This window comes from Lepisosteus platostomus, chromosome 1 (assembly GCF_059453375.1).
Source record: "Lepisosteus platostomus isolate fLepPlt1 chromosome 1, fLepPlt1.hap1, whole genome shotgun sequence".
Taxonomy (NCBI): Eukaryota; Metazoa; Chordata; class Actinopteri; order Semionotiformes; family Lepisosteidae; genus Lepisosteus; species Lepisosteus platostomus.
Window position 1 is genome coordinate 80,904,023 of NC_142611.1, and position 19,405 is coordinate 80,923,427.

At 48.9% G+C, this 19,405-nt stretch overlaps 3 protein-coding genes across 5 annotated transcripts in view; 1 reads left to right on the plus strand and 2 right to left on the minus strand.

The window, feature by feature from the left end:
* The window catches only part of LOC148679028 (protein O-GlcNAcase), a 35,734-nt gene extending 31,687 nt beyond the window's left edge, over window positions 1-4,047 (minus strand). The window contains exon 1 of the mRNA XM_088638905.1: window positions 1,538-4,047. Within this exon, the coding sequence (XP_088495031.1) occupies window positions 1,538-1,577 (40 nt within the window). The 5' untranslated portion in view covers window positions 1,578-4,047. The remainder of the gene's footprint in view (window positions 1-1,537) is intronic.
* Window positions 4,048-4,144: 97 nt separating this feature from the next.
* ccdc166 (coiled-coil domain containing 166) lies at window positions 4,145-11,281 on the plus strand. Of its 2 annotated transcripts, none has more exons than XM_088638948.1 (8): window positions 4,145-4,298; window positions 6,506-6,676; window positions 8,103-8,156; window positions 8,576-8,630; window positions 9,606-9,750; window positions 9,903-9,982; window positions 10,344-10,520; window positions 10,770-11,281. In XM_088638948.1, exons 2-8 carry the CDS (start codon window positions 6,567-6,569, stop codon window positions 11,007-11,009), a joined length of 861 nt encoding a protein of 286 aa, XP_088495074.1. In that variant the 5' UTR covers window positions 4,145-4,298; window positions 6,506-6,566; the 3' UTR covers window positions 11,010-11,281. The 2 variants fall into 2 exon arrangements, with proteins under 2 accessions (XP_088495074.1, XP_088495082.1); XM_088638956.1 differs by having other exon boundaries at window positions 4,162-4,298; window positions 6,520-6,676.
* Window positions 11,282-13,395: 2,114 nt separating this feature from the next.
* The window catches only part of sema4f (sema domain, immunoglobulin domain (Ig), transmembrane domain (TM) and short cytoplasmic domain, (semaphorin) 4F), a 56,087-nt gene continuing 50,077 nt past the window's right edge, over window positions 13,396-19,405 (minus strand). The window contains exons 10-15 of one of the 2 annotated variants that reach the window (XR_015940018.1): window positions 18,791-19,007; window positions 18,598-18,707; window positions 17,409-17,551; window positions 17,039-17,079; window positions 13,720-16,778; window positions 13,396-13,685 (exon numbers count right to left, since the gene is read on the minus strand). Coding sequence is in view for 1 of the 2 variants with exons in the window: in XM_088638920.1 (XP_088495046.1) it covers window positions 16,120-16,778; window positions 17,039-17,079; window positions 17,409-17,551; window positions 18,598-18,707; window positions 18,791-19,007 (1,170 nt within the window). In the remaining variant the exon portion in view is untranslated. Of the gene's footprint in view, window positions 16,779-17,038; window positions 17,080-17,408; window positions 17,552-18,597; window positions 18,708-18,790; window positions 19,008-19,405 lie in introns of both variants that reach the window. The other variant, XM_088638920.1, reaches the window with a different exon arrangement.

Consider the following 19,405-nt stretch of genomic DNA (forward strand, 5'->3'; position numbering starts at 1 on the left):
GTGTGTGTGTGTCTGCTCTGTGGTGGACTGGCCCTTGTGTGAGTGTGTGTGTCTGTGACTGTGTGTCTGCTCTGTGGTGGACTGGCCCTGGTGTGAGTGTGTGTCTGTGTGTGTGTGTCTGCTCTGTGGTGGACTGGCCCTTGTGTGAGTGTGTGTGTCTGTGACTGTGTGTCTGCTCTGTGGTGGACTGGCCCTGGTGTGAGTGTGTGTCTGTGTGTGTGTGTGTCTGCTCTGTGGTGGACTGGCCCTGGTGTGAGTGTGTGTCTGTGTGTGTGTCTGCTCTGTGGTGGACTGGCCCTGGTGTGAGTGTGTGTGTCTGTGAGTGTGTGTCTGTGTGTGTGTGTCTGCTCTGTGGTGGACTGGCCCTGGTGTGAGTGTGTGTGAGTGTGTGTGTGTCTGCTCTGTGGTGGACTGGCCCTGGTGTGAGTGTGTGTGAGTGTGTGTGTGTCTGCTCTGTGGTGGACTGGCCCTGGTGTGAGTGTGTGTGTGTCTGCTCTGTGGTGGACTGGCCCTGGTGTGAGTGTGTGTGTGTCTGCTCTGTGGTGGACTGGCCCTGGTGTGAGTATGTGTGTGTCTGCTCTGTGGTGGACTGGCCCTGGTGTGAGTGTGTGTGTGTGTGTGTGTGTGTCTGCTCTGTGGTGGACTGTGGCCCTGTGCCTGTTGGTTTCTGGGTCCAGCTCCCTCGCAACCCTTGTACTGGACAAAGCAGTTAGAAAATGGATGGATGTCGAGTCTGCTCTGTTTAAATCACTTTCTCTCTCTCGGTTCTTATGCTTTAAATAAAAAGAAAACCAACAAGGCTAAGAACTGCATGGCAGAGAGTTGATCCCACCCGTTTCCACAACAACAGTTATAACAACACTTATTTTTTTATGAATCATAACCTGGTTGGCATGTGAATGCACAGCCCGTCTCTTAATTTTAATTTTTCTCAGATTAGATGAGAAAGCGAGTTAATCATCACTTGAATCACGGCAGGCACCCGTCGCCCACCGTGCACCGCAGCAGGGATGGACCCACGCAGATTGAACGGATAAGCGCAGGTCCGGATGAATAGCGGAGCGACTTGGCCGAGGGACAGCCGGATCAGTGACCGTTATCACTGCGTCCCTGCTGGGGATCTGCCTCCTCCTGTTCAAGCTGACCTCTGCCCGCGCCCGTCTGCGGTCCGCCCAGGGGCGGGGGGCTCGCAGGTGGGATGACCGCCGCCTCGCACCTGTGATTTGAGTCCCAGTACCTCAGCCGCCTGACAGGCGCTGTTAGAAACACACGAACGCTGCACCAGAACTACACCCTTCTACAATATATTTTATTGATCAAGGAGAAGACAAGAGCCCTTAAACAGCGCGACCGAAGGAAATCCGATGAAAAGGTCCAGGTTGATACTGATAATGTCGGCACCGCCCCCGCCACTCTCCTCCTGAACCTCTCCACGGCGACTATACATTGAAGGAAATGGAACCGTGTGGCTTATTCCATGTCAAAGAAAAATAAATATATATAGTTATCTTTTTTATAAATAAAAAAATCCGCTCACCTTCCACCACTCCACAAAGGAATCCGGGCTTTTCCTCCATTGCTGTACAGTCCCGCTGCGCTGCGTCCACTCTCAACCTGCGGGAACGTGTTTCGGGAAGGGAAGGAAAATGTATCTCGCTCGCTCTTCCAGTCAGGCGCTCAGGAGCCTCGCCATCTCGCCTTCTCCCCGGTGCTGGGAGGCAGCGGGTCCACACCGGCCGTCACCAACCCACCCACTCGCACGCATGCACGACAGCAATCTCAACGCCCCCCCGAAGACAGCCGGTGTCGGTCCAGGGGCCGGGTCTGTCCCAGTCCGAGCGCAGGGTGGGTCTCCTCAGATCACAGCCGTGCACTCACGGAGACATCTGTTTTCAACCTCAAGGCCTGGGGGCTACGCTGTGCAGCACACGGTATTGCCAAGGAGACAGGATCGAGTTTCGCACAGTTCCACAGAGGTGTATTCTGCACAAGCGCTGATGGGGAAAAACATCCACCGACAGTGGCTGGTTTTACGACGATTTGGGTACTGTAAGCTCGTCGGCGCACCCTAGCGGCCTTGGTCAGCAGTGCAGCAGCCGGACAGTGTGGGAAATCATTAAAAAAAACTTTTAGAATTTTTTTTTCCCCTCGAAGAGGAAATATTGTACGAATTTTTTTCCAAGGGAAGCTAGACAGAGGCAAAGAGAAGCTTTGGTCATTGTAATCTGAATGATTTGTATTTTTCCCCCCCCAAACACTAACAATCTTTTTCGTCTCTTCATGACGAATACGCCGCATAGCAACAAGTCAATCAACGCGACTAAAACGTTTTAAATGCAGCCGAAGGGGTCGCACTTGTTATGACTGCTGCCTCGTAGCACAGGGGTGTCTGTGTCTGTGATGGAATGGCGTCCCATCCCGTGTGTGTCCCATGCAGGAGCTGCTTTGAGATGTCAGTGTAATCTCTAAATGTAGATAGCAATCAACATGGATAGCATTTCTTTGTACAAATGTGGGAGGAAACTACTGTATCTGCAGAAAAAGACAACATATATGTGAGCAGATTATTTAGACTCCACACAGAAGAATTGCCACAGCGGTATTGATCTCTGACCCGGTCGGAAGAGTCACCCGATAATAGATACAACACATTTTAAAACATGTGTCTATACTGTTTGAACAGTTTGAGCTCATCTAGCTGTTGCAGCCAGGGTTTCAGCTGCGTGGCTGGGCAGCTTGTTCCAGACCCTCACAATCATGTGTGCGAAGAGGTGTCTCCTGTTCCTGCTTTGAAGGGCATTTGTGTGCGGTTTCCTCTTGTGTGCCCTGGCTCATGTTTCTTCGCTGATGCCGAGGAAGTACACTGGCTTGACTTTGTCAGTGACCTTCAGAAAGTGGTAGGCGTGAATGAGGTCCCCTCTCGGTCCTCGCTGTTCAAGACGAAAGCGATTCAGTTCTTTCAGCCTGTCTAGAAGTCTAGGAAGTGTAAACCTGTTAGAGCTGTCTGTAAATGATCAGATTTTATGAGCAGGTGAATGAAGAAGATATCCATTCATACAATGATGTTGCATACAGTACACAAAGCATAACAACAAACAGGCAGTGCATTTTTCTGCTTAAGAACTATTTGCTGATCTAGGGAAGCTGACACCTGACACCTCAGTATCTCAAGCCTAAATATCATGTTTCAAGTAGATTCCTATTCACTCATCTGTAGAGTTATTATAACATTATATTCAAGGAAAACATTATGGGCTTTTCAGTACTGAAACAAAAAAGAGAGAGGCATTAAAAACACCACAAATGAGTACAGGAACTAATAACTGTTATATCTGTTATGCCTCAGTATGAATCTGAAAAGAAATAATAGCACAGAAGTAACAATAATGTAAAAATGACCACAGCAAAACAATAAAAGGAGCTGTGTGGTAACAGTAAATACCACACATTGCTAGCTTCCTCCTGGAAGAGCCTGCAACAAGCCAGGGATGATTACAAACGCCCTGCAAAGTGTGTCTCGCCTCCTACCAAGCACGACTGTGTGGAGAGCCCCACTGAGGAGGCTGGCGCTCGTGGCGGTGGAAGCAAAGGCCAGTTTCAGCCCCTTGACAGACCCCACAGCTCACTGTGTGCTTTGGAAGAGCTTTACTTCTTAGGGAAGAGACACCAGACCTTTGACAGCCATGACGCACAGCACATTTCTCTAGTGCATCTCTCTCCAGAAGCTGTTTGAGGATATTAAATCCTTCTCCAAGATGACAGCGTGCACAAGGGGAAGCTAATCTGAGACACCAACAGACTTCCACATATTTAAGATGGAAGGGTCTTGTTTTGAAGACAGATCACAAAATAGACCACAGCCACCTGTAGAGTGATATCCAGTTGTACTGTAGAAGAAGACCACACGATATATGCGGTTTTAGATATTATCGATGCAGACTGGGTTCAGAAACACTCTAACTGAATTCCATTAACACCAAAAGATAACAGAAAACTTAAAATCAAAATATTAAAACATGCACCTTCCTGTCCTTGTGAAAGCGGCTTACCGGGTCTTTCTCAACAACGAGAACATTCAACTAAGCACTACAGAACTTTATGCGCCCTTTAAAAACGAGCAGACGCAGTCTGATTACGTCAAAGCAGTTGCGCCGGTTGAGTGTTGTAGGTGCGTTGTCATGGTAACCGTGACCCATTTACCTTGATGAAACCAGGGAGAAGAGAAGAGGTCTGAAAATTTGTGATGGATAACTGGAACATTTCCCCCTTGTGCAATCGTGACGCGTTTGCTCTGTAAGGTAAATATGACAAGACGCTGTCTGCGAAAAAATAATTTCCACCCTGAACTCCGGCGTTTTAACAGTGAATCTTCGTGCCGACTTTTTCGAATTACATTGACGGTGCAATATCTCTCCCCTGTTCACTAACTCGACATTAATTTAAAGCTAAAATTCAACAACTGTCTTTACGAAGACACACAGGTCCAGATACAGTATAGTGTCCCTTACAGATTGGTTCATAGCCCGACTGGTATGAGGGCTGTGTTTTTCTAGCCTCGCTTCTGTTCTTTTGAGAACAGCGTAAAACATTGAAGTTTCTATAGAAATGCCCCAGTTCTCCACAGAAATCTATAGTAACTGTACAATGCTATTTTCTAAATCTGAAATTGTTCAATGTGCTGCTATCCTGCTATCTCTTCCGCTGGCCTCCGGCTGTCTGTGCTGCTGTTCCCTGCTTGCATTATTATTGATCTTGTATCCGACTTCCAACAGCAACAGATCGTCCTTGGCTCTAACAGCTAAACTGAAGATCGTGATGTGATTTAGCCAGTCTAGACTTATGCCCTCGATGTCTACATGTCCCTAAAGGTGCCACTGAATTCTGCTCTAACGGTAGCTTCCTGAAGTACAGTATGATTGCCAGTGAGGTGAATTTCAGGGTATTTAGTTGTGAATTTTTGACCATGAAAAGTTGGTCAAAAATTCACAATCCAGCAAGATCTAAACTATTCAGAAAGCCTAGAACCATGGGTGTTTTTTGAGATATTTGCCTATGTAAGATCCAAGTAAACACAGGGCAAGATACTGATGATTAAAGGGTGTTTATTCCTAATAATTAATAATAATAATAATAATTGCTTACACTTATATAGCACTTTTCTGAACACTCCATTTAAAGAGCTTTACAGGTAATGGGGAATCCCTCCACACTCCATTTAAAGAGCTTTACAGGTAATGGGGAATCCCTCCACACTCCATTTAAAGAGCTTTACAGGTAATGGGGATGATGCAACAGCAGTCATAGTGTGCCAAAACACTCACCACACATCAGCTATCAGTAGGGAGGAGATGTAGCCAATTCATAGAGGGGGATTATTAGGAGGCCATGATTGGTAAGGGCCAATGGGAAATTTGGCCAGGACACTGGGGTTACACCCCTACTCTTTTCGAGAAACGTCCTGGGATTTTTAATGACCACAGAGAATCAGGACCTCAGTGTTACATCTCACCCAGAAGACAGCGCCTGTTTACAGTATAGTGTCCCTGTCACTATACTGGGCCATTAGGTCCTACATAGACCGCAGGGTGAGCGCCCCCCTGCTGGCCCCACTAACACCTCTTCCAGCAGCAACCTTAGCTTTTCCCAGGAGGTCTCCCATCCAGGTACTGACCAGGCTCACACCTTCTTAGCTTCAGTGGGCTGTCGGTTGTGAGTTGCAGGGTGATATGGCTGCTGGCAATGATTCACTGCAGTTAGTTAGATCCCCAGTGAATCATTAGGACTGACCAGCCATCATGAAGAATAAAAAATCAACAGCGACTGGCCATTTCTAGAGATGTCGTTAACCAGCTCCATAGGCAGGGACTGCAGCATAAACAGAAAAAATAGAACAGAGGGAAAAAAAGAGAGTAGGAACATCGTCATTATCCTCTTTCTCTAAAGCTTGAGTCGTGTGAGACATCTTTGTTCTGATCAGTGTTGGAGACCAGTTTCTGTCTTGGTAATCTGAATATTACAGAGAGCTTGCCATCTTCTTTATAGGAAAGTGTGGATCAATGGTTAAAATGTTCTCTCCTAGTTTTGTGATGCATTGTCACAATAGGCAATTTGATTCCCATTCAGTTTTAGGTATCCATGTTGTAGGAAGGGAGAATTAGTCCTGAATAGTATCCATTTTTCTTAAGATCGCGTTGCATTTTTTGTCTTGTTGAAAGTGTGGTTTAATTGTTATTTTGATTACTGGGGCAGAATTCTTGGTTTCTAGGCCTATAGGAAGTAGGACTCTGTGAAGCACAGCTTGAACATATGTGTCAGAGTGTAATTATTGTTGCGGTATTTTATTGTCAATTCGCCTTTTTTAGTCTGTCAAGTTTGGGTCTGATTAATTTTTCTAGATGTCAAAGAATAAAAGTGAACTCATATGTCACGTTTTTTTTTTCGTGATCCACTATTGTGTTACAATATCGCTATTGGTATCACTTGGGACGCTGTATGTGTTCTATAGACGTGACTAATCAGCTCCTGCCCAGGCTGGTGCCTCCTGCCAACAGAAGTGTACCTTCAAGATGCCCAAGAAGAAGGCGGACTCAGGCCCTAAGCTCAAAACAAGTGAAGGAGATGGAGCAGATGAGGCGCAGAGGCCAGCGACTGACAAGGAGGTCCTCCTACAGAAAGAGTAAGATCCCAGGGAGACACTCTTACACATAAGCACGGAGACAGCAAGTGGCAATAAGACTGTTGATGATGGGGCCAACCTGGAAATCTCTGGCTGTATGAATGAAAGGGGCTTGGTTTGAAAATAGAGGAGTACAAAGAAACCCACTGAGTCATGGACTGTTTGTTTCATGGTCTTCAGACTTGCCATTCAGTGAAATCTGATTTGACCAAAGTGCCTGGAGTGCTCGAGATTCCTCTAAAGGTTTAACATAATAGTATGCTATAATATGAACGCTATGGCACAACAGATGTATACAGATATTGTAGGTGAATTAGAATTGTCCAAATATTTATGAAAAAAAGATGTAATGCGGAAATGTGTGATTCAGAATGACTCATACCCTGAAATTGTGATAACGAAGCTCATCTGCTCACTTGAAAACCTTTGATGAACAAACATCTTGGTGGAAAAAGCTGGTGAAGCTGGTACTGAGGAGAAAGCCATCTCATCTGTTAGGAGGTGTCAGATCCTCTGGAGGGCAATCTGTTATATTGTGAGGCTGTTTTGTTTATCTGGTACAGCTGTCCGTGTTCAGACTGAAAGAATAATGAATTCTGGAGTGTAGCAAGATATTCACCTGAAAACGTTATTTTATAATTCTATAAAAAAGCAAATAAGCAAGATCAGTATGTCATATAATCAATTAGTATCATTCCAGTAGAACATTTTGCTATTAACCAAAGTGACGGCTATCCCACCTAGAGATGCTGGAGAGCTCCTGTTGTGGTCAAAGGTCCCTACTGAGAAGTGTCCTGACCTTGTAAATGACTATAGGAAGAGTGGCACAAAGGTTATACAAGCCAGAGATGCGTTTCTAAATCCCTGACTTTCAGGATATTAATAACTTCAACTTACACATGTGTAGGTGTCATTTTCATTTAAAAAAGTAGGATATTCAGGATTACGCTACAGCATATGCCTTCTTCATATACTGTATGGCTTTAAAATATACAGTATATTTCAAATAGCTGATGAATAAATTAAATAGTAAAGTGAATATTGAAAAGGAGAATTTCATAAAAACTGAAAGATATGGATGTTTAGAAACTTCTGCATATGAAGTAAAAAAATTAACAATCACATAAGAAATATTGCTGCCACATGCATTGTTTTATAATATAATCCTTAAAAGAATGATTAAATCCATGACAGATCCCGCAGGTTAGCAGAACTTCTTGTGGTCTTGTGACAAACGCAGCCTTCCAGGTGGCAAATCTTTTGAGAGCCAAACAAGAGGCTTGTTTTAGAGCCAAGACAAGTCAATGGCAGCTGCTAGTTACCACAGACTCCAGCGTGTCTGAAACAGCATAAGAATGGGCACGTGCCCTCATCGCCACCACTCCTGCATTCCTTCGAGCTGTGCCTGTTGGCTTGGTATTTCCAGGTATGAGCAGCTGACAGAGGCCCTGAACAGTCTGAGGAGAAACGTGGAGCACCTGTATCCTTATTAGGGAGACGGCACTGTGTCCCAGCACACCAGCTTGCCACTGAGGGGAGCACATGACCGATTCCGATAATTCCACTCCCACGGAGGGTACTGCTGAAACTCAGTCACTATTCTGTCTCAGTCCTGGTGGGCTCTTTCATCTTCGGTCATAAAAGTAAGGTGACCACTACTTCTTCATGAATTCTCAGCTGATGAATATACAGTGTACAGTATAGTATTGATGAATGTATCCCAGTCGTTATTTTTCCATCGGAATGAAGTGCATGCCTTTCCACACACCACACGCTTCGCAGAGCGGCCCATGCAGGCTACCGCACACACAGTCACACACACCGCCGGGGGACCTGTGTCACGGGGCATGTCTGTCCGTTTCGCTGCTCGATCATGTCCTTAACCCATCCCCACCCCAGACGCCGGGAAAACGAGTATCTGCAGCAGGAGGCTCACCAGACGCGCATGGAGAGTGTGAGTGAGGGGGGAGAGGGAGTCAGGCATGAGAAAATCACCCACTGCAAATATTTAAACAGTGTTTCACATAAGTTAGGAGAAAGGTGTTCTACACAAACGAAATGAATCCATTGGACTTGATGTCACATATTAAATATTTTTTTCTATTGAAATATTTTATAATTTAGAAACATTTTAGGTACTAAAATGGGACAGTCCCGCTGTTTTTGCTGACATTGTGAGAGTGGATATTCTCCCGCGTGTGGTGGGATTTGAGTGTGGAAGTGAAAGAGGGACTCGGGGGAATGGGGACAGGCCCTGAGCTGAACGGAGTGAGACGAGGAGATGCCCACCTTGTCTACTTCATTTCAGCGAATCGAAACCTCGGGCATGACCTGCCGTGACTAAATAGATCGCGTTGTCTCCGCCCGTCTTTGGAGGCTCCCATACCAGCCAGAACGTTTGTGATCATCCCAGTATAGATCTCAAGGCAGTGCCATGTAATTCCAGTACACGCCCACAGCTCAGAACCAGTGTGGTCTGTACCCAGTGATAGTCATGCGCTGAACTGTTAGAAATGACTGATGGCTGATCTGCTGCCATCCATTAAATGGAGCTACAGAACATTCCACCAGATGTATCTCTCAAAGGGGCTTTGTCAATGTATGTTGAGCAGGTTGTCAGCTGGGTGTTGTCAATGCCAGTCTTGCCTGCTGCATTCCCTGACTCCCTGCTGTGCGTCCACAATTGTACTAAATGGGACTCTGTATGAGAAAGACCTAAAGACAGCTGCTGAAATACAGCAGGTCAGCAGGTTTTATTTGGTAAATTCCAATGTAAGTGAGTGTTTGAGAGTTTAATAAATCAGAAGCAGAAACAGTTTAGATGTGCTGGTTGGGCCATTACTGTATACTCCTTAGATTTAAAATTGATTTCCTACATCAAGTCTCAATGATTTGATGTAGATGCGCTCTCCTGTCTTCCCACTGACAGCAAGAGTACATGTCCTACATGTCCAAGAGGACACAGAAACGTCAGAATGCCATCATCAGTCTGAGTGACCAGAACCAAGTAGAACTGGAGAAGCTGAGGAGACAGAGAGAGGAGCTGCTGGACACGCACAAGGGGCAGTCCACTGGTGAGAGAGACAGAAAACACAGGATGCAGATGCAGAAACCAAAGGTTTTGTGATGTCTCATACATGGGCATGATGTTACATACAGTATATAACACCTCTGAATCCACAAAAGAACTGAGAGCGTGCCTCATCCATGTGTTTCTGTGTTTCAGTGCTGAAAAGGCAGATCCTGGAGAAAGAGAATGAGCTGTCTGTATTGAATCTGGAGATTTCTGATATGCAGGAATATAAGGTAGTATGCATAACTCATCCAGGCTCAATACTAGTTCAGTGGGGGTGGATTTACTTTTTAAAGAGATTTCTGAATATCCACCCCCTTAATCACACTTTAAACCACTGGATTTCACTCAGCATAACAAAAACCCTTTAATTACTTGCCAATAGCAAAATAGGATTGGCTGCCTTCCACTTGAAAACTTTTGCTACATCATTCTTAAATCCTCTCATGTTTCACTCCCACCACCAGCGAAACATTTGAATCCTTATTGAATAGATTTATTTCTGTGTTGTTTCCAGTGGCTGTGTTAAGCCCTTTGGGATCCTGTGTGTATGAAAAGAGTGAGTGCAGTGTAGAATATTATTGCCCCACACAGAGCCTGCAGCAGCAGCAGCTGGGACGCATCCAGGAGCTGGAGCAGGAGGTGCTGACCATGCGCGCCCGCCACTCCGAGAGCCTGCAGAGCCTGAAGGCCAGCTTCCTGGGCAACAAGGTGCAGTACGAGAGCCAGGCCCGGCACGAGGTGCAGGCGCTCGCTGTGGCCGCCAACAGGGTGAGTGTGCCAGCCAGCCCTGGCGATGAGCAGGCCCACAGCACGGCTCCCACTGGGGCTCGACCGGGCCCAGTGAGCCTCACACACAGCACCACAGGCAGAGTCGGCGCCAGTACACCCACGGGAAACCCCGCGATGTGAGAAGAAGCTGCTTGCACACAATATAAAAAAAACCTGGGAGGTAGAAGAGTAGTATCTGGAACCTTTAGCTTTAGATCACCAAGCCCGATTCCCTGTGCTTGCTTGCAGGAGGCGTCGCGCTGCCTGGCTGCACACACTCAGCAGGTGGCGCAGGAGAACCGGCAGCTGCGCGGGGAGCTGCTGCAGCTGATCCAGCGGGCCCGCGATCTCCGCCTCCACCAGGGCAGGCTGCAGGAGCAGGGCCAGCAGCTGCTCCGGGAGAGGCAGTATGTGCAGGACCTGCGCAGGCTGAGGGGCCCAGCTCACTGCCATGCGGGCGCGGGGGAGGGCAGCTCCCAGCACACCTGAATTACAGCCGCACACGCGCACGAACACACACACTTTCAGGGCTGCTGCCCGTCAGGCAACCCCTGCTCTAGCACTCAAAGAACCACGTAAGGCAAGCAAACACATCTCACACAGCAGAGATGCACCCCGATCTTACAACTCAGTTTCTTCTGCATTGCATCACCTAACGGAACCGATCTCCTGTACAGCTGTATCAATTTTAGGCCTGTCTTGTGTTTTTAAAATGAGATGGATTGAAAGAAAGCAATAAAACCTGGAGACTGCAGCTGCCATCAAGGACTGGAGTTGTCTGCATTGCGGTCTCACACACTGACACTCAGAACATCAAGGCTGAAACAACCTCGTAAGAAAGAACAGCCTTCACAGGGTACACTTCTGTTACATTAGAAAAGAGCACAGATATAAAACATTCTAAAGATATGACTTTTAATGGGATTGTTTTGGAATGAACATATTAAACCTGTTCAGAATTGCCAGAACTGCTTCAACAGTACTGCATGGCTTTTACCAGTTAGTGACCACAGCAGTGGCGGCTGTGGGTTGAATCTCAGTATTTTAAGGAGGACATTCTAGCAATGTTTTCATTACAGCTTCAGCCTAGGTTTCTAAGTGTCTTTTAACTGCATCGGCACTAGGTGTCTGATTATCTTCCATAGGATTGTAAGAAAGACTGTAAGCAAGAGGAGCTATTCAGCCTGTTTTCATCATTTAGTAGTATGTCGCCGAGTTTCAAATTTCTCCCAGCTGTGCCTTGAAGCTCTGAGTTTGTGCTACAGTCAGCAGGCTGAGAAGGCTCTCAAGACTCTATTCTTTGTGAAAAGAAGGAAATATTTTGAGTCGATATTCATCCCAAAGGATCCTAACTGTTCTTTGTATATAGCAGACACACTTCACGCACCTGTGTGTTGCAGGATGTTTTATGCACCAGCAAACCCACTGCACATCGGATCAAAGGGACAAGTGAGAAATTCACCTGTTAAATTAAGGGGTGTACTTTAGGAAGGCTACAAAATGCAAGCCCAGAGTGAAATCCCACCACTGTTCTATTTTTAAAAGGGCCATGGGATCCATAAATAATGAGCAGTACTGGAGTGAGAGGAGTGTTGGAAACACAGGACCCGTACTTAAAAATGGGTGAGCAACCTGCCCCATGTTATAATAGAGCAATAGGTCTCACACTGGGCAGCACAGTGGTGCAGTGGTTATCATTGCTGCCTCACAGCGCTGGGGCCCTGGGTTCAGTTCTGGACCTGGGTGCTGTCTGTGTGGAGTTTGTATGTTCTTTCTGTGTTCATGTGGGTTTCCTCCCATTGTCCTAAGACATAATAGCAAAAAACTGGCCGTGTGTGTGTGTGTGTGTGTGTGTGTGTGTGTGTGTGTGTGTGTGTGTGTGTGTGTGAGAGACAGATGTTTCTCACCAGGTTAGGTTCTGGCTGCCCTGTGACCCTGAACTGAAGGAAGCGGTCAGAAACAGGGTGGATGGACATCTTCCCACTGAGGGGCAGTCAACATGAACATGACTTAGCAAAAGGCAAAACTGTCTTGAAAGAGCTCTTGTTAGAACAGCAATGATAATGGATACCATCAGAGCTTCCAATAAGAACATTTGCTTGTTCAGAGGGTTTTTGATAAAGTTCCCCCTAAAAGATTCAATGGATGGAGTGCTAGTTAAGAAACCATACAGATGAGAGGGGGAGGCTCCTGTGGGCCAGATGTGATCAGAGGAGTAACGTTAGGACAGGACCACTGCTTCTCCTAAATTATATCCATTTCGATTCTGGCAGGTAGAAACAGGAGTGAAACTGTAAGCATTCCACTGCTGTCCTTTGGCAAATATTTAAAACCATGATGGTATCAGAGAAACACCGATTTTGATTAGATAAAACTGAAATATGTCACTTATAAAATTGGGCTTATACTAAAATTATAAAACTGTAAACTGTAAAATTGTAAGTCATTCAAATACTGAATCTTTCAGCTAAACTGTATCAGTAGAGTGAAATTATTGTATAAGATAGGCTATAAAAGAGAAAGGTGGGTAGCTGCGTCAGCATGCGTAGGCTGCAAAGGAACAAGTAATAGGTTTATTCCATGCTGAAAAAAAGAAGAAAGAGAACACAACGTTTCGGCCTTGGAGGCTTCACACACCTGAAGAAGGCTCCACGGCCGAAACGTTGTGTTCTCGTTCTTCTTTTTTTCAGCATGGAATAAACCTGTTACTTGTTCCTATAAAAGAGAAATCCCATTTATTATACATTGCTAAACTTTTAGGTAACAGCTTTTGGATGTCTACAGCGCATTTGTTTCTTCGCAACTACTTAAGTTCTGATTTGATCCCGATTTTAAACTTGAAATGGTTTTAGCTGTCCTGCAGAGAGAGACTGTGTACAGTGAGAGGTAGCTTTATTATTTACAATAGGACAAATCACATTCCTGCACAGATAACCTTCAACAGTTAAAACAGTATTCAAAAGACAAATTACGCGTTATTTATAAATTACAAAAATAAAAGCTTATCCAAAACTATTTACAACAAACTTTTCAGAATTTTTTTTTCATTCATCAAAGACATCACAAAACACGGGGGTGTACAGTCCATGATGATGATTAAATACTCGGACCCTGTTCAAAGATGAGCTCCCAATCCTACCTTTTGACAAAGGTTTGTCTCAAAACCTGTTTGTGGCGCACGAACCGTGGCGCCAAGGACGCCAGTGAGACCCCAGGTTCAGATTCACATCACTAGCAAGCTTGTTACAAACACGCTGCGTCCATCACCACAGCTCGCTGTACCCAAGCGGTGTCCTGTCACACCTCACCTACACCGGCCACAGCTGGGGAACGCCAATGGGATCAACCGAGAACTACACGAGAGGATGTCCTCGGGGAGACCCTTGGTGGACGCCCCTGCCTGTATACATGATCAAGAGCTGCCGAATGAGGCGCTTGTGCTCGGTGCCCGTCCAGCGAGAGGAGCGGGCTCCGCGGCCACTTCACTTTCTCACACGAGGAACAAGACCGACACCCTTCCCTCCCGACGGGCGCGGCTCCGTTCTTTACTTTGAGCAAAGCAAGGTGCTGCTTGAGGGTGGTTTCCGAGGTCTACAGCCGGGCGTCACACCAGCCTGGAGACAGGTCTGTAACCCCAGCGCACATGCAGCAGGTCCTCCTCCGAGCACAGCACAGCACAGCACGCTCTGTTCAACACCTGCTAACAGAATATGTCCCAGCACTGTGAAGGTGTGCGAGAGCACAGGACACTGGTGCCACACCGGTTAGACCAGACGGTACTTACGGTACTCCACTTCTGTAACTACTCAAATGCTGTGTGTTCAGTGTTCAGTGGTTAGTTCCTGATGTTTTCCGTTGATAATTCAACTGCTGTTAAATCCTTCAGATGGTATAGTTACGCACAAAGCACACAGCTCTCAGGATTATAGGGTAATTGGAGTGGAGGCTAGAGCCTTGATTAGCTCCGAGTACAGGGGAAGGACCCTGCTCGGCCGAGCACAGCTGTGCAGTTGTCCTGGAAGGAGCAGGAAGAGGCACTTCCCGGGAAATATATCGCATGATGAGAGAAGGGCGGCGGAATTTATTCCAATAGGGTGAAAGAGAAAGAAACCTCAACTCCTACTTAAACCAATAAATAGTAATAATAAAAAAACAGTTGCAAGTAGAAAATAAAGCTCTTTATCAAGCCGTCTCTTTCCTGTCTAAAACACAGGCACATATTTGGAAATTCAGGTGAGATTCAGCAGCAGCCGGTGTGTCACCGCGGTCTCCTCCAGGGTCCTGTCCCCCTGCACTACCTCCCGCCGGACAGCAGGGGGCGCAGGAGGGCTGGCACGCTGCTGCCTGTGAAGGAGGAATCCTTCAGGAAAATCACTCTGAACACAATTTGTTTTTAACAAGGGCAGGCAGTCTGGACTGGCGCTCAGCCCTCACAAACTGGAGTCAAAACATTCTGATCTGAAACACAGGACTTCAGATTATTGTCCTGGAAACAAAAAGCTCCGACACTGTGATGCCAGTTTGGGGGTAAGTGTTCAGATAAACAGCTTTAAGTAAAACTGTGATCGTAGTCACACTATCACAGTCCCCGATTGCACAGCAGCTGTCTCAGGGACAGCACCACCCTTTCACAACACACAGTTCCCTCAGCACTCTGTGCAGGAAGCATACATTGTACAACACATGCTGTAGCAGACAGCAGAGCCAAAGCAGACCCAGACCAAGTCTTTTCTTGTGAACTTCATGCATGTGTCTGCATGTCTCGAAACCGGTGTGCAATGTCAATAACCTGGGCAGGATTTGTCCTATTAGTCCTCTACTGAATTAAAACCAGAACACATGCCAAACAACAGAAACTCAAATCTTAAAATGGCTTAAATAGGTGTGTGGTGCAAGAGGACTGAACAGTGAAGATTGTCATTCCCCCCACTAGAGGGCACCACAAACCTCCACAGAACACGATCACCACTGCTCACCAAGTGAGAAAGCATTGCACTGCTACGATTAAGTCCGTTTAAGCACAACCCTCCTCGTCTCGGTGGAAATTCTGTCTGTGAACAGTAGCTCCTGATTGCAAGTTCATTTTCATCTCCGCAAGAGAAGTCTCTCCAGCTGGGCAAAACTGTGACTTCAGGCAGGTTCGGATCTGCATTAGAACGGCCTGAATGACGAGGAGCTCTCCTCCAGGTGGTGGTCTGGTTCCTGTCTCTGGCCAGCTGGCCTGTGCGGCTCACACAGCCCTCCTCACCCCCCAGTCTGGCCGAGGGGCCCCCGGTGTGTACACAGGTGACGGATCATTCCACGAGAGGAACATGTGGCTGTCCATGGCTCTCCTCTTCGGTCCCGAAGGCTCCTGTGAGTCAGTAAAAGCTTTGCTAGAAACAAACCGCCACAGCAGGGCAGACTTTTTAAGTCTGCAGAGTTTGAGGCGCGGGCAGCCGCTCCTGCCAGGAGAGCAGGCCTGGCGCTCCTCAGCGCTCTCGGAGGCACACAGAGGCTCCGGTCCGGCTGAGGGAGAAGCTAAACAAGACACAGCAAAACAAACACAAAGACTGGGCTCAGACGAAGCATGGGTCCTTCCACGGGCTGTCCGCTGTCTTCAGATGGAGCTCTCCTCACAGGAGGCCAGGGGCGCCCCCGCGAGCTGCAGCACTCTGGGGTTCTCCTCGCCCTGCCTCTCGCCCGCCTCGCTCTCCGGCCTGCCCTCACAGCCCTGGTTGACGTTGGCGTAGGTGTGCCCGTTCAGAGCGCCGTTCTTCTTGGTGAGGGGCACGCCCTCCGACAGCAGGCTGGGGCTGCTGGGAGAGTTGGGCGTGTCGGCGTACATCGCCTTCCCCGCCGCGTCCTTCTCGGACTGGGGCGCCCGCGCGGCGGCCCTGCGGACCCTGAGGAGGAGGAAGCACAGGGCCGCGCCCAGGGCAGCTCCCAGGAACACGCACAGCAGGCTGATGCCGAACGTGCGGCAGCGCGGCTCCCCCTCCACGGCGTCTGTGGACGGCGCGCCCAGCACCACGTGGAAGGCGGCCCTCGTGCAGAGCGTGGGCTCCGAGCCGGGGGCGCCCCCCTCCGCGCACTCGCAGCGGTACTCCCCCACGCTGCCGTCCGACACCACCATCTCCAGGTGGGCGTGGCGCTGGCGCGTGTGCCGGTCCCCGGGGTGCACCCAGTGGCACCCCGCCTGCGACAGGTGCACGCAGGGCAGCAGCAGGCGCTGGCCCTTCACCGCTCTCACCTCCTGCGGCAGCGGAGAGCAGCGTCCTGCGGGGGGAGAGGGGAGAGGGGAGAGGGGAGGGGTCAGCCCTGGAGCAGACCCGGACCCCACACTCCTCACAGCACGGCCCGGCCCACTGCCAGAACACACAGGCACCCGAGTCCCTCACGGCTCCGGCTCCGAGCACCGTCCGGTCCTTATCCCAGCATCGTTCCTTCCGCAGAACTCTCCAGATCCGAGAAATCATTCCCGGGATTATGCACGCACAGCCTATTCGAAGTCAGATCCCAGGGAAAAAACAACTTACTCTTCTCCACGTGACACAGCTCTGCCCTGGACTGGAGCAGCCTGTTGAACAGAGAGAGAGGAGAGCGCGTTAATAAGGAGACTAGAGATGCTTAACACACACCCCCACCCCCACCCCCAAGACAGACAGACAGCCCGAACAAGGGGTGCCACTGTTCCGGCGCCAAGTGGAGTCCCGGCCCAGGATGGCCTTCAGCCGGGTCTGGGAGAGGAGGACGGGTGCGACTGAGCCACACACTGGCGGGACTGGATGAGATCCTCAGCTACTCACTGCCGAGCGGGCAAGATAGGATGACTGGCTCCTCTCGTTCGAAAGGACTGCACTTCTGTTAAGACCATACATCTCCGAACCCTGCGCCCCGAACTCTCACCCTTTCTTGTCCCGGGGATCCGTGCAAGTCCCGCTCTCGGGGTCCCAGCCACAGCCCGCCTGAGCGCAGCCCTCGCAGAAGCTGTACTGACCACAGCCCTGCAGCTTCACCAGGGAGGAGGGGGAGCCCACCAGCACCCAGTCCTGAAACACACAGGGACGGGAGGAGGGGGGGGTGAGAGGTGTCTCCTACACCGTTCATTACTGCATGAAAATGTCACCGTACCGTACCTACCACACAGCAAATTCTTGTCATCACAGGGTCCAGATCATGCGAGTGAATGAACAACCTATTTATTACACTGGACAATTACAGCGCCTAGGAGCTACCGAGAGCTCGGCTGGAGCAGTGGGCTCGTGCCCAGCGCTGCAGGAAGTTCCACCTGGGTCGAGTCAGAACGAAATGCTAGCGTTTTTAGCTGGTGTTAACAGAATCATTAGAAGCCTGAGGACACACAGACTTGTCTTTAAACTAGAAAGACTCTACTGTGCAGTCGATTCCACTGCTTGTGCTGAAAGCCAACTAATGCAAACGTACGTATTGCATGACTATTGTGCTGTCACCTGAATATCACAGGTACAAGATAATTTACAATCCCGTGATAAGGAGATAATTATCACGTAATTAGAAGATACATGTGATTCTTTTTCTTCAAGACAGCAATGTGTTTTCATATATTACCCCATCTGGCTGTGCTCACAACAACAGAGGAAAGGTTACAGGGAGAGGCCCAACCAGCCCATTTGGTACTTAGCAGCTAATTCCGAGTCTCCACTGTCCATTCTGAAACATGGGCTGACTCTCTCAACAAACACTCGTATCAGGTCCCCTCACAGTCTTCTCCATTCAAGACTGAAGAGATCCAGTTCCTTCATTTTGTCAGTGTAGGACATCACCTGAAGCCCAGAAACGTGTCTGGTGGCTCTTCCGTGGACTGATTCTAATGCAGCATTATCTTTTTTTTGTAACAGTGACCACAATACTACACAAACTACTACTTCTAAACACGGGCTTACTGTCACAGCGTTTACGTTACAGTTCTATGTCCCTTCATGTCCTTCTATATTCTACATGAAGGGTTAAATCCTGCATTAAGGGCTGCCTCTCAACGGCGTCCCCACATCAATGATGAGACGGCGCCCACGGGCACCTCCAGCTGTGCCCGAGTCCGTCTCCAGGGCAGACATACCTCTGTCAGCAGGATGCGCGTGACGGGCTCGCCGGTGTCGAACAGGGGCGTCTCCTGCAGCAGGGTGTCATTGAGCCCCCGGACGGACACTCGGTGCAGCTCCCCGCGATCTGCAGGACAGCGACAGACGCCCAGGTCAGCGGCACGCTCCAGCCCCCCCCACCCCCCCCCGCGCCCCGCCCTGGGTCCTCACCGGTGCCGAGGTGCAGCAGCGCGGTGGCCGGGGGCCCCGGGGGGCCCGGCGCCAGGCGCACCGCCAGGCGGGTGTAGGTGACGCCCCAGCGCACCAGCAGGGGGTGGGCTGTCGCCGCGATCTCCATCAGGGGGTGGTCCCGCACGTACGTCAGCACCTTGTCGGGCAGCTTGAGGGACGACTCGTAGCCCTCCGCCCTCAGGGCCTCGGTGATGCACTGTGGGGAGGGGGGGGAGAGGGCAGGCGTGGGCTGGGCTCGTTCCGTACAAATCAGGTCAAGCAACTCGCGGCCAATTCCTCCTTTGTGGACACCACAGCACCAGTCAGGAACAACTCAGCTTTTGGGCCTCCAGTATAGTAGATGACCCCTCCCACCCCTCCCATAAACTCTTTGCCCTCCTACCCTCTGGTAGTGTACGGGCCTCTCACAGTGTACAGGCCAGCTCCACCAGACTCTGTAACAGCTTCTTCAGGCTCCTCAGCACCCTGGAATCTACTGGCACCCACCCCACTTCCAGAAACAGGGTTTAAATCCCCCCAGTTTACTGTGTACAGTAGATTGTATTATGTATTCACCTTGTAATTTGCACTATCTGCACTTTGCACTGTGTGTAT